Consider the following 13390-nt stretch of genomic DNA (forward strand, 5'->3'; position numbering starts at 1 on the left):
GTTGCAGTTACAGTTACAGTTACAGTTAAAGTTTTGTTGCAGTGTCAAGTTGTCTTTTATAATGTTGTTGTTCGGTCTCAGAGTCTCACTAACTGAATTTTCAATAATAACTAAAGAGAGTTACGTTTAGAAATTATAAATTAAATACATGTAAACATAAGTATTAACTATTTGGCGCGTACTTTATTCAACTTGGGTTTATCACAAATCGAGTTCGAACTTTTTGGGATCGTGTTGTCATTTAGAGCGCTGCATGCTGGCAATAACTGCAAAAGAAAGAGAAATACTTTAGTTAAGACTCTGAAATTCTGATAACTCGTGTAAGTGTATAAAATATCCGAAATGTTTCAAAGATTGAATCTAATATTCATTTAGAAAACAAGCTATGCCCATCAAAATTTAAGTCTTGGCAAGTTTTGCGATTTTATATAATCTTAATAATCAACCAAATTATCTCAACGATTAATATTGTGAAAATCACACAGTATAATAATAAATTTCAGTATAAACAGCAAAATAATTTATACCCGATAAATTTTTCAGCATATTTTGTATATGTTTATTGTATGTTTATTTATTAATCGGGTCATTTTCATTATTTAATTATAAACAAGAAAGAACGGATTTGTTAGGCAAGCCGAACAGTCCATATTCTTGCAGACAGTAGTTCATCTGCTGACATTTATAATTCATTATGAATTTAAAAAGTAATCTGATTACCAAAGTGATTTGACTACCTGCCGCCAAACAAACCCGATATAATCCAACGTCAATAAATATACCAGCAAAATTGAAGTATAGATGGACATGTCTCTATCAACTCGACTTCTTAGGCTGATCACGTCTTTTTCAAAACGTTCGCATCTTTATAACAAAATTAAAATACCATCTGCCAGAGTATACAAATAAGACTAATTAAATTTTAATCATAAATCGTATGCCACATATAATAAAAGTGAATAAAAACAAACTTTGGCTGCAGAGAACAGAACATCATTAATTTATTGAGAATTTCGCATACGAGAAAATTTGTGGCCCATTTTATTGTTTACCATTTCAATTCATTGCAAAGGAAGTTTTATGTCCAAAAGTTAGAGTGATATGTTCTCTGGCCGGGATTCGGCATTGGTTGCACAGTCGCACAGCTGCTGGACAAACTTTGTGGCAGTTGGCAAAACAAAGTTGCGTAACTTTACCACATGGCCACATAGCTTTGGCCAAAATGCCTAAGCTTAGCCCAATTGGTTTAGGCATGTTTTGTGCTCAGGCCACAGATAGCTCATAATGGAGCATTTAATGGATCTGAACTTCACACAAAATTAACAGAATTTATGTACTTAGCTCTCGCTGACAGGGCAGTTTATTTCGCACATTAAAGGATTAATATTAAACCAACACTCTGTTGGAAAAATTAATGAGCCATATTAATTGATATGATCGATGATGAACTAAATGAATGCAAATTGATTGTAAAATGTGGCAATTAAGGAACTGGGAAAGCTGTTGGAATAACGGAAGATTTACTGGTCTTCCCATAAAATGTAAATAAAATAAAACATATCTCAAAGATATGCTCTGAAAATCTTCAAAATAATGAATGTTTTTAACCAAATTGATATTGAACCAAAAATGTATTCCAAATTATTATTAATTAAGGTTAAAATCCGTTTATACAACTATTTGGCATTTTGGCTGATAGATTTATGGCAAAGACCTGTTAACCTGCGAGTAGATAAACTAAACAAACCTGAACATTTAAGTAATATTGAGATTCCTTGGCCAGGGGCCAGCTGAAATCTACACGGCATTGAAATCGCATTACGCAGACAGCGAAACAAAGGCGAACGATTAAAGTCGTATTGTCATAAGCTGGCAGGCCTTGTACCTACAAACAAAAAAAAAAAAAAGTCGAGAAAAAAATACACATAGAAAATGCATCGATAAATGAATTAATAATTAAATCATGAAAACCATTTGAAGGCAATTCGCATTAAAAAGAAATCACAATTTCACAAAAGCTGAATTATTTATAAGCTTTAAAGTCGTAATGCCTGCCAGCTAAATAGTGGTGGCAGTGGCAGTGGCAGTCTCTCGGTGTGAGATGTGTGTGTGGCAGGTCAGCGTGCGCATAAATAATTACGCATATATATATATATAAATGCCAGCGATCCAACTTAACGTTGGAAAAATGGTCAAGGGAAATGGCAACTTGGAGAACTGATGATGATGGTAATGATGATGATGGTGATGATGATGATGAAAGTGTTGGGGTGATGCTGATTTTGGCGTTGATGCTGATAATGCCTTGCATTATATATGCAAATATTTTCTTTCCATTTGCGTCGCAGCGAAAAACACACACACTTCCATTCCAAATAATTGAATTGTTTTGGCAGCACTTTACCAGCTCGTTAAATCTGTCAACATTGATCAATCATCCAAACCGTGGGGGAAGTTAGACGCTTTTATATTCGCAAAAGGTGAGGCGAAAGTTTCACTACATTAAAGTCAGGTCGAGAACTCTGGATGCGTTCGCCTTGAGAAGGGGAAACTATTTTGCACCTGCAAGCCATCCCACATTGAAAATCAGTAAAGTAGCGCACAAATTGCCAATTACCAGCGATCTCATAAGGCAGAAAACACAAAGTGAGTGCAATTTTGTAAAATGCACAAACATACTCATAGTAATGAAAGCCAGAGCAACATTAACAGCAACACCAGCAGTTACAGCAAAAAGCAATAACCATGGCAACGAACGCTTTGGGCAACTTTCAGGCATCTATGTGCCATAACAGTGCAACAGTAAGTAGGTATACAAAATTAATTAGCTACAAAAACAATGCAACAATCTGAAGCTGTCTGCCAATGACAGCCCTGACAGCGTCATTGAGTGGGCGGCGCGTGGGTGCACAGAGGGAGGGGGTGGAGGGAGCAGGGGCGGCGGTTGGTTGGGCGCCTGCCGGTCGCTACTTTGAAGTAGTTGCGCTTATCAATGATGGCTGCATAGCAAAGTTGTGTGAAACTTATCGATACTTGTATACACTACAACAACTGGTATATATCTAACATGCCTACAGAATATCAATATGGATTTTAGATGCAAATTGTTTATTTAATATTAATTTAAACACGTTTAATATAAACTGACTTAGTTAAATTTCTTAACTTTAAATTATAAATGTTGTAGAGCTTCTTCGACCCTTTCCATCTTCTCTCGACGTGAGCTGTTCTTTTAATGCCTACTTTCAATAATCATCGAGACAGACAACTCTGCGATCTGTGATATATACTTCTATCTCGATAAGCATGCTAATCCTGCATCTATTAATTATTATCAGAAAGTTGAAATATTGTTTTCAAAACGATGCAGCCGATATTTGATGAATTCAAAAATCTAATGAAATATATTATAATTATGCATGTCGATTTATAATGCATCTCATGTTTTGGGGAAAACACACTCACACATGTAAATATAAAAATAATTGATATATTATATATTCCCCGCACATGCATATTTTGTACATTTGCATAAACTTGCACACCGAAAGATTTTTAATCATATTTATCATTCTAAATTTGACAGTTAGCAGGGGCTTATTAATGCAATTAGATTTACATAGGAATGTGACTGGTTGTATCCGCTGTGCGCATTGCATTTATGCAACAACAAAATGCACCTCAGCATCAATATACTAAATAAAATTAAAATTAACTCACATATAGTAAGTGTGGAAAGTCAATGTTCTTCGACATGCTCTGCATATTCACATCACTTTGAACAAACAGGCAACATTGCAACACAAATCGGACTATTTCGGTCATTTCGCTTATATTCACCTGTGACTCAAAATACTAAATCAGTGTTGTTGCAATTTGTATCAGTTTGTAATGAATGTATGTATATATAATTTACATTCACTCAAAGGTTGTTTGTTCAAAATACCTTGTGCTGAGCAGAATGACGCATTTACTAATGATATATTTTGTAGTCGAACAGATTCTTTGCATAGGCCGCATTTAGTTAATGGAATGTGTCTGCTGTAAGCTGACAGACAGTTCGACAGGTTAATATATATATATATATATATATATATATAGGGTGGTGTGTTATATATTTTATGACAAAGCCAATATACCCAAGCCCTGCTAGTGCGTATATCATAATCAGGAAACGCGACGGCAAACAGCAGGCAGGCGACGAACAGCGAGCAGCAATCAAAATGTTATAAATAAATAAACAGCAGCTGCTTTCTACTCTCGCTTCTCATATCATGCTCGGCCCTCCTGTACCTCCACCTCCTCCCCCACCCCACCCCATCCGTCCTGTCCAAGCTGTCGCCCAATGCAATTTTTGGCAGCCTTTGCATTGGCAACGAAGCATCTCAACGACTTGACGATATGGCCGCGATATGCCCAACAGCGCCGAGGAAGCAAACTTGACTCAAGTGCATTGTCAAGGTACGGGGCGCTGTAAAGAATTCCCAGATACATAGATGCAAAACATATGTGGAAATACAATTGGATGGCAGTGCGATCTGAAACTGTTGTTTGCAATGTTTTTGCCATGTGTTGTATTTATTTTAATTTCGTTTCGTATTTATTTTTATTATTTGTTTTGTGCACACACATAAATTAACAAAGTTTTTTTCTTTTCCCGTTTTGTTGTTATTCTATAAAACAAAATTCTTGAGATTCTTTGCGAGCATAGCGTTACTATAGCTACTTCGGCATTAGTATAAAAGTATCTAAGACTAATCAATTGCGTAAGCTGCCTTCAAGCGCACAAATGTTACCGTGCATAACAATGAGAAAATCAACCCAAAAACTCAACTCAACCCCACTGTATAAAAATACCATTTTTTTTTCTTTCGGGGCTGCAATATGAGTCTAATACCTCATAATTCCCTTATTGAAATGTGTTGGCTTTGAGACTCTTACGCGCACTGATGACGGCAACAGACACAAAAGTCGCATCGCAATGAATAATGACAGGTAGTATATATGTATGTATGTGTATGTATGTGTGTGTGTGTAACAAGGTATGGGGAATGTGAGATGGAGGGACGGCTGATGGTGTCAACCCTCACAAAACGAGCTGTCGAAAAAAGCAAACTCAATTTATGAAAACATTCATGCAGCTAAAACATACGCACACAAATTGCGTATGCGCTGCGTGAGCCCATTTTGAATCAACGTAGGCTTTCCTCACTTCCTTTCTCTCTCTCTCTCTCTCTCTCTCTCACTCTCTCTCTCTCACACACTTCTAACCGCCTTACCTTAACAATCTTTTCGAAGAAAGAGCCTATTATAGGAGTAGACTTTGTGCTGTCATATAATGTACACAAATAAGTGAATAAGTCGTGAGTCCTTTTACTAGGAAATTGGCCAATTTTTTGAGTGAGACTGAGAGACAAATGCATTTAGCTAATTAGATATAATTTATCAGGTCAACTAACTGATTGATGGGCCCATTTAAAATGTTGCCATAAATGCTCAGTGTAATTGTGTTGCCCTTGTTAAGGATAATTTAACTATTGACACGATTTTCCAATTCCTTCACATTAATATTTGCAAGCATATAAGGATATCAATCATATATAACCGGACAGTTATCGGACAACTCTTTAAGTTTTTTGACGATAGCTTAAACCAAAGTTTGGCAAAGTTTAATAAAGAGCGATTGTTCAAATATATGCAGAGCATGCGTGAAACTATTTATTATTTATTAAGGAGAAAATAGCTGAGTATCCGCTGTACCAAAGATAAGATGGCTAAGATCGGATTACTATATCATAAATCTAATCATTTGCCTACAGGGGGTAATAAATCTGAGTAACACACACGATAACTGTTGTGTCTTATCTTATTTTGGTTAAAACTCACCGTTTAGAGCAGCTGCAATTGTATTAAATAAAATCCTTTGTTTAAATTTATTGCTGACATTTTAAGTTGGAAACGGATTTAGCACAAATGTTTATTATGATTTATGACACGTATTTATTGTGTATTTTCTGCAAGCAGACAGAAATCAATTTGCGTTCGGTTTTGTTGCTTTTCTGTTTTCTGTTTTTTTGTTATTTGTTTTTTGTTATTTGTTTTTTTTTTTTTTTGTTTATTTCATGTATAGTTTTTCTCTGTTTTTGTTACAAAGTTGTTGATGTTTCTGGTTTGCTCGGAGCTCGTTAAAGTCTATTTTGCAACACTTAAGAGGCAGCCACTTTCCACTTTTTACGCTCATATAAAATATATGTATATATTTCCCACACACAGCGATAAACCACTGACACGGCAGACAGACGCACGACTCGACTCGACACGACACGGCACGAAACGGCACGGCACGGCACGACAGGGCACGACACGGCAAAACACACACGCACGCCCGCACACACACACACACACACACGCAGCCAAAGAAATAGACGCCCGGCAGCAGCGCGAGGCAGTCAACGACGCCGATCGACGATGAATTTAGACTGAGGCTCAGCAGCTTGTAAGCATTTCAGTTGCTATTTTGACAATATTTGTTTTTGTTCCGCTTTTCTTGCTGCTTTTTTTTTGCTGTGCTTTCGTGCGATTCTCATGGCTCTTCGTGTGTTTACTCTTCGCATATTGTTATTATATGTATACGCTGTATATATATATGTATGTATATGTATATGTATATATATATATATATCTATGCTATATTGGCTATTGGGCGTCGATCTTATCAGTTCGCTTTTAGTAGCCACATTCTTGTTGGGCCCACACAGACGCACACATTCACAATTGATAAAATGTGTATTTATTGGCCTGGCCAAAATACGCGACGAATACGTGATGTACAATATTTACTTTGATGACGTCGCCAGCAATAATCGAGCGTTTAGCATTTAACGCGCTATCCAGTCAATGACGTCACCATTTGTCACAGCTGTCACGCGCATATAGTGCCTATTTATAGATGGCACGGCCAACGACGCCGCCGCAGCATCGGCCAAACGCTGCCTGCTAATTTTCGCAAGTGTTTTTCATTTTTTTCTGTTTTTTTTTTGTTTTTAAATTTTGCTTTGCGCTTTTCTTGGATCGGCCACGTCTGAAAATAGAAAGCAAAGCACAAATTGTGTGTGAAACTCATTGAAATGTTTGCGCGTACTCAATTTTAATATACGCAAATAAAACTGGCAACACTAGCTGCCGCAGCATCAGCCGTAGTAGCAGCTGATTACTCATACGCCCCGTTGGCGCGTCAGTAATCACTACGAAGTAAATTGCATTAAAATTATAAATTGCATCACGCGCAACCGAAAAAACATCGCCAGATGCGTGAGTGTCAACGTACATTTACACCAGGTGAATGCATCTCTCCGCTTGAAGGCTTCGCTAGCCCAATTTTCAGTTATTATTTATGAGGCCTGTCACCAGGGATGCGGAGACATGCAAATTCAATGCATGATACCAACACGCACACACAAATGGGCGCAGCTAAGATAGACCCCATTGAAATGATTAACGCATTGCATTTTGAATATTATTGGATACTTATGGAATTGAGTTAAAGGACATAGTTCTTGGTTAAGGTTTTATAACAACAATCTGGCTGTAAATCGGCTGGATAATAGCCTACATAACAGACAAACAAATGTCAAACTCAACCCAACCTAAGTAATCTGTTTGCAGTCGCATCAGCCAATCATCAAATCACCAATAATTTTTACCAAATTGTTTCTATTTTGAACTGGCATCAGCATCAGCAAATTGATAATTTACTCTTTGCAATTAATTTGACAATCATATTTGCTGCTTGGTACACATTTTGCTTGTTTTCCTCTTTGTATAGCATTAAATACATTATTTTTGAATCTATCATAAAATTGAACAGAGTTTAATGCCAATGATTTATGTTGTTTTTATTATATTGTATGATGCGGACAAATTGTTCAGTTGCGTGGCATGAAAACAGGAAGTGGTGTGTGTGTCTGTGATCCACATATATACCAAGGTTAAAGGAGGTTCAATGGCAACAAACAGCTCAAGCGCAACAGACAGCGTCCTGAGCTAATAATATTATATGTCGAGTATATAGTGTCTTAAGCCAGAGTGTCTTAACAGAGATTGTGAGACGAGTTGAGGAGTTCGTGTTCCTAGAATTAGTATTTATGGAAGAAAAACAAAAACGAAAACAGCAACACGTCCAGGATGTGTTTTGTGGAAATGTAGTACAAACAATTTTAACTATACACACTTTGGGTATATTTGAGACTAACAAATAACATGTTGTGTGTGTCTGGGTGGGTTGTGTGTCCTATTCTTGCTGCCACTTGTGACTTTTAGAAGCTATAACCGCCATCGGGCTTCCTTGGCTGTGTGGCATTAAACTCCACTCCGTCATTAATCACCGGCTGTTCTGAGTCCTCCTCAGCTTCGGAAAAGTAATTACTGATAATGTCACAGGCGTTCTCATAGATATCCTCACTTTCGTGCAGCTGCAACTTCTCCAGCTTATCAAGGCCACCTAACTGTTCGAACATAAGAAATATGTCCTTAGGGTCGCCCAGGTTCTTGGCTAAATCGAATAGATTGGATAGACCTATTTGCACCACCATGATAGTGTGTGGATCCGGGACATCAAGTAAATCAACGAATGGCTTAAATATCTTGTACTTGTCTAGGAGATCCACAACTTGCTCATATGTACCAGATATGGTCGTATTGCTCACCGCACAGGCGGCCTGCTTTCGTGCCTTGATATTATTCACCCCCAGCAAGTGGCATAGCTGCTGAAATATGCCCGAATCAATGACGGCCTGAATGTGTGCCTGATTGCAAGCCGTAATATTGCTGACAGTCCAAGCAGCCAACTCGACTATATTGCGATCGGAGTGTTCCAACAACTGGCCAAGTGGTTGCAATACCCCAGCTGCGATGACCACATCGGTGTGTTGATCAGTGCCAGCAACAATAAGGCCAACGCAACGCAATGCTGGATATAAAATGTCCAGCTCAACAGATTTCAGTAGGTGCACCAAGCGTGGCACTGTTTTCGCATCGATTACAGCTTGTAGTTTATCATCATGCGTCACCGAGCACAGCGCCCAGCAAGCACAGGATTGAACCTTCGAGTCATTGGAGACCAGCAATTCGGAGAGCATTGGCAACAGGCGCTTCACTTGCTCCAAGGTTGGCGATGGGCGTTTGCCGCACAAATTTACCATTAGCCAAACAATTTTGCGCAGCAATGAGAGTGGCATTCCCTTATTGATCAGTGGCAGAATGCCACCGATCACATTATGCTGAATGACGATGTCGCGTGCCGGAGCACCATCACCGGCAATGTTGCACAGTGCCCAAACAGCCTGCTCAGCTATATACATATTATCAGACTGAAGATGATGTATTAAAAGCGGCACCGCATTCTCATCGATGACACACTGTGTCTGACCCGATGTACCGGCAGCAATGTTGGTCAAAATCCAGGTTGCCTCAAACTTAAGCAGATCGTTGCTGTTGCATTTAAGAAAACGTACACAGATTGGTACAATTCCATGGCCAATCATTAGATCAATGGGTGGATTGCTCTCGTTGCAGGCCAATTTGCGCGCCAGCTCCATGCCCAGAAGTTGTCTCTGTGGATCCTTACTGTTTATGGCAGTCACAATCCCTGCGATGAACTTCGACAGCGTGAACTGATTGGTGTACAGTTGCTTCAGGGTCTTGATATCCATACTTATTCACCATTTACTAATAATGGCTTCAATAAATATGCGGAATAAATTACTTTTAGCAATTAATACGAGTGGAGGCAGCACAAACAGAAATTTTACAAAATTTAGGGACTTATTTTTCAACTGGTTGCCCTGTGACAATTGTCAATCGACCGACAAAATTAACAAGTATCAAGTACTTTGAACATATCTTTGATATCAAAATATGCCGAACTATGCTGATTGCAGCAGTCGACTTGTTTGCCCATGAGAAGCTAGGTTGGATCTTCATCCATATTCACTCACCATTTGCTAGCTGCCGTTTAAAATATGTCAACTGGTTTGCGTAAATTTAGCGCTAGATCAAAGAAAACTCTGGTTACAAGTGGAATTCCCCCTAGCCGAAGTTTAGGTTAGGGTTTATAATTAAACGAGTTTGCACTGTGATTGCATTGTTAACACCCAAGCGATGACTGTCAAATTGTTGTATGGCACAAATTTCAATTATAACTTGCAAATTTTTGGCAGCAACAGTAAATGCAAACTTTAGTAATTGGTTGCCTTGGCAAAACGAACGGAAAAACACAGCTCAACTACGCGAAAGTAGGTGTACACAACTGAGTCTGCCACACAAAATATCAATAATGAAATTACACGCATGCCTTTGATGTTCAGGTTGACTTTAATTGCATCAAATTAAACTAATATGTTAACGCCATCAGCACGCCAAGCTATACGTACGGGCCACCTCTTGGTGGATTGGGATTGAACGGCGATGGTCGGGTATCAAAGATGGGTCCTTGGCGGCGACTCGCCTCACTGAACGCGACACCAAGCAGCAGCAACAAAGGCAGCAGCAGTGGCATCAGTTTACTTGGATTGAGTTGCATCTTGTCTGAAATCCTCTCGTTGGGTGATTGATGGTACAGCGTCCAAAGAGACAGCGTTTTTATATAGACCTGAGACCGGCTATTGTTCGGGGGATTTTCGCTGATAAGCTCGGACAAATGCCAGCAAGGTTAGATAAGCATTATTGCGAAGGGGATGCACTAATGCGAGTATAAAAAAAAAATCACCAAAAGAAAAATGAGACAGTGAAATGATGTAAAAAACGCCGCTGTTGAATATTTAAGTTTTAGCTCGAAGGTCGCTGCCTAGTCAGCCACTTTATGTTGTTTTTTGCATTGCAAATTTTCGAGCAACAGCAACGATTAGTGTCAAAAGCAACTTCAACATGCGTCAACACAACGAATGCGCCCCACAGAACAAGCACTTGGTCTTGTCGTGGCTGCCATTGCACTAGAGGAAATAGCTACACTTTTTCGGGTAAAAAATTAGTTGGACAAAGAATCGAACCAGAGAATGATTACCTCAAACCAAATACCAAAATCTTAAATTTAATCAGAATCCATTATTTATATATATAATCTAATATTTCTAGAATATAATGCCTGATCTGGCCGAACAACAATTACTTTCAACTTGTGTTTTGATAGCCGCTTAAATATTAAACTCTTTTTGTGTCTAGTGTATTATGTAATAAGCTTTTCTTATAAGCAATAAATTTGACTCGAAACCTTATACACTTTGTTTATTTATCAATTTCAAGGTCAGACCTTATCAGCCTGCTAAGTCGCTTATAAATAATGTTTGTCGTACTTTTTTTTAATATACAATATTTTAAATAGAGGGATTGCTTTGCAAACAGGGGCTTTTTTTAAATTCTATATATATATATATAGTAAAATACATGATAAGCTGTAGACTTATCTGCTTAGTCGACAGTTCGTCTAGACTACGTTGTTGAGTTCACAATTTATGCAGGAAAAATGTGTTGTTTTTCTATAGTGCGCCCCAGCTACTGCAGCTGTTGTTGTTGTTGTTGCTGTTGCTGATTTTGATGCCACTGTCAGTTGCACTGCCTTAGCCCCTTTGGCTCTATTAGAGCACTTTGTTAGTTTGCAAGCAGCTTCAGTTACCACCCGAAAAAGTGGGATTTTTGTGTTGGTTTGTGGGGGTGGCGCCCAACTGACATTTTGAGCATTTTTCCCATGCACTTTAGCATTTGTGCGGTTACTTTATATTTGGACCGCATGGGTCATTAGGTTAAGTAAATTTGCACTTTGGGGCGCCAAAAATCAATAAAAAGTGAAACTTTCCTCATCAATGTGCTAAAGCTAGAAGTGAAATTTATCGGGTAATCAAATATACAAAGCATACATCAAGTTTGTATGTCGACGAACACACACACAAAAAAACATTAATCGAATAGGCCAAGCCACAAAATCAACCAGCAAAAACAAAGAACAAAAAACAAAAAACAAAAACAAAAGCAACTAGCAAAATGAAGACGAAAATTAAACAGAAAAGGAAAAACTTTGATGCACCTAAACAAACGCTGAAATGTTTACTTAACAATCGATGGTTTGGTTCAGTTGCTGTTGCCTATTGTACTATATTGCCCTTTATGTGTTGGCCATCGCTTCCTATAACCATAAATCAAAACAAATGTGTTGGCCAGCCGAACATTAATCGATTTTCATTGCTAACGCATAAAAAAATATATTGAGCTATTGTTTACATACAACTGCCGAGATAAACAGTTTGCTGAAAATTATAAACAACACTAGCCAGTAAATTTTTTTTTGGGCAATTTGTCAATAGTATTGCGTCAATTGTAACCATTACATAACCACAACTGAAAGGGAGCAGCGGGAGAGTTAGGGGCAAACAGCAAGTCTGCCGCAGCAACTTAAATTCGCTGACATTTCTCGTATATCCTGGCAAATTTCTTCATTGCTGCGACTGACATTTTGAGTTATTTGCTGGAAATTGTTGGGCTGCGTCTCAAAGTGAAAGCCTAGCGACCCGTAGCAACGCAAACAAACCAGTTGGAAACAGCTCCCAGCAAACACAAGCCGAATCGCTGGCTCAGTCCCAGTCCCAGTTCCAGTCCCAGTCCCAGTCACACAATGCCAGCAAATTCAGCACAGTTAAATTTCATCGCCCAAAATCACAACAGTGAAAAGTTGAAGTTGCCGCGATTGGAAAGAAAACGATAGCAATTCAATTGATGTCAAATTGTTGACATTTTAATGCGGCTCGCATAAAATAAACTTAAGCAGCAACTGTACAGATCCATAAAGTTCGATTTGTATATGCTATATATATACCCATACAAGTCATTAGTATTGATAATGAATCCATTCACGTCTGGTTCGCATTCAATTTGAATACAGACTGTTTATTTACGCCATGATTTGGCCCGTTTTCAAATGAATTCATTGGAGCATTTGTAAATATTCTATATAGGCTTATGATGTTCCAATGTACACGTAAATATACATTATATTCTCCCAAAATTGTATTGCGTATAGTTTTCCATATAGTTTATTTTTTGAATAAAAATTTCTCATTTTAAATTAAATATGCATTTATTATTATCAAAGAAAATTATATAATTTTCAAATTATGGCGTAATTCACAACACAATAAACTATCTTTTAAGCAATTAATGTGCCAAATCAAATCTAATAAGCTCTCAATCAAATCAAATGATAAACTTACGTCAATCAATTAGCTCAAGCATGATAAATCGCATTTGACAGTTGAGCTTTGCGCAACTTTACCTCAATTTTACTGATATATGCCATACTATTATTCTTACATCGGAACTTTAACGATAGTCGACTGAAAATCAT

The 13390-nt window shown here is 37.9% G+C and overlaps 1 protein-coding gene across 1 annotated transcript; it reads right to left on the bottom strand.

Annotated features, from left to right (window-relative positions):
• Window positions 1-7850: 7850 nt before the first annotated feature.
• LOC6559418 (importin subunit alpha) lies at window positions 7851-9917 on the bottom strand. The gene has a single exon (XM_001986922.2). The coding sequence runs from the start codon at window positions 9708-9710 to the stop codon at window positions 8316-8318; it is 1395 nt and encodes a 464-aa protein (XP_001986958.1). The 5' UTR covers window positions 9711-9917; the 3' UTR covers window positions 7851-8315.
• Window positions 9918-13390: the final 3473 nt, after the last annotated feature.

This window comes from Drosophila grimshawi, unplaced genomic scaffold (genome assembly GCF_018153295.1).
Source record: "Drosophila grimshawi isolate 15287-2541.00 unplaced genomic scaffold, ASM1815329v1 contig_1369, whole genome shotgun sequence".
NCBI classification, from domain to species: Eukaryota; Metazoa; Arthropoda; class Insecta; order Diptera; family Drosophilidae; genus Drosophila; species Drosophila grimshawi.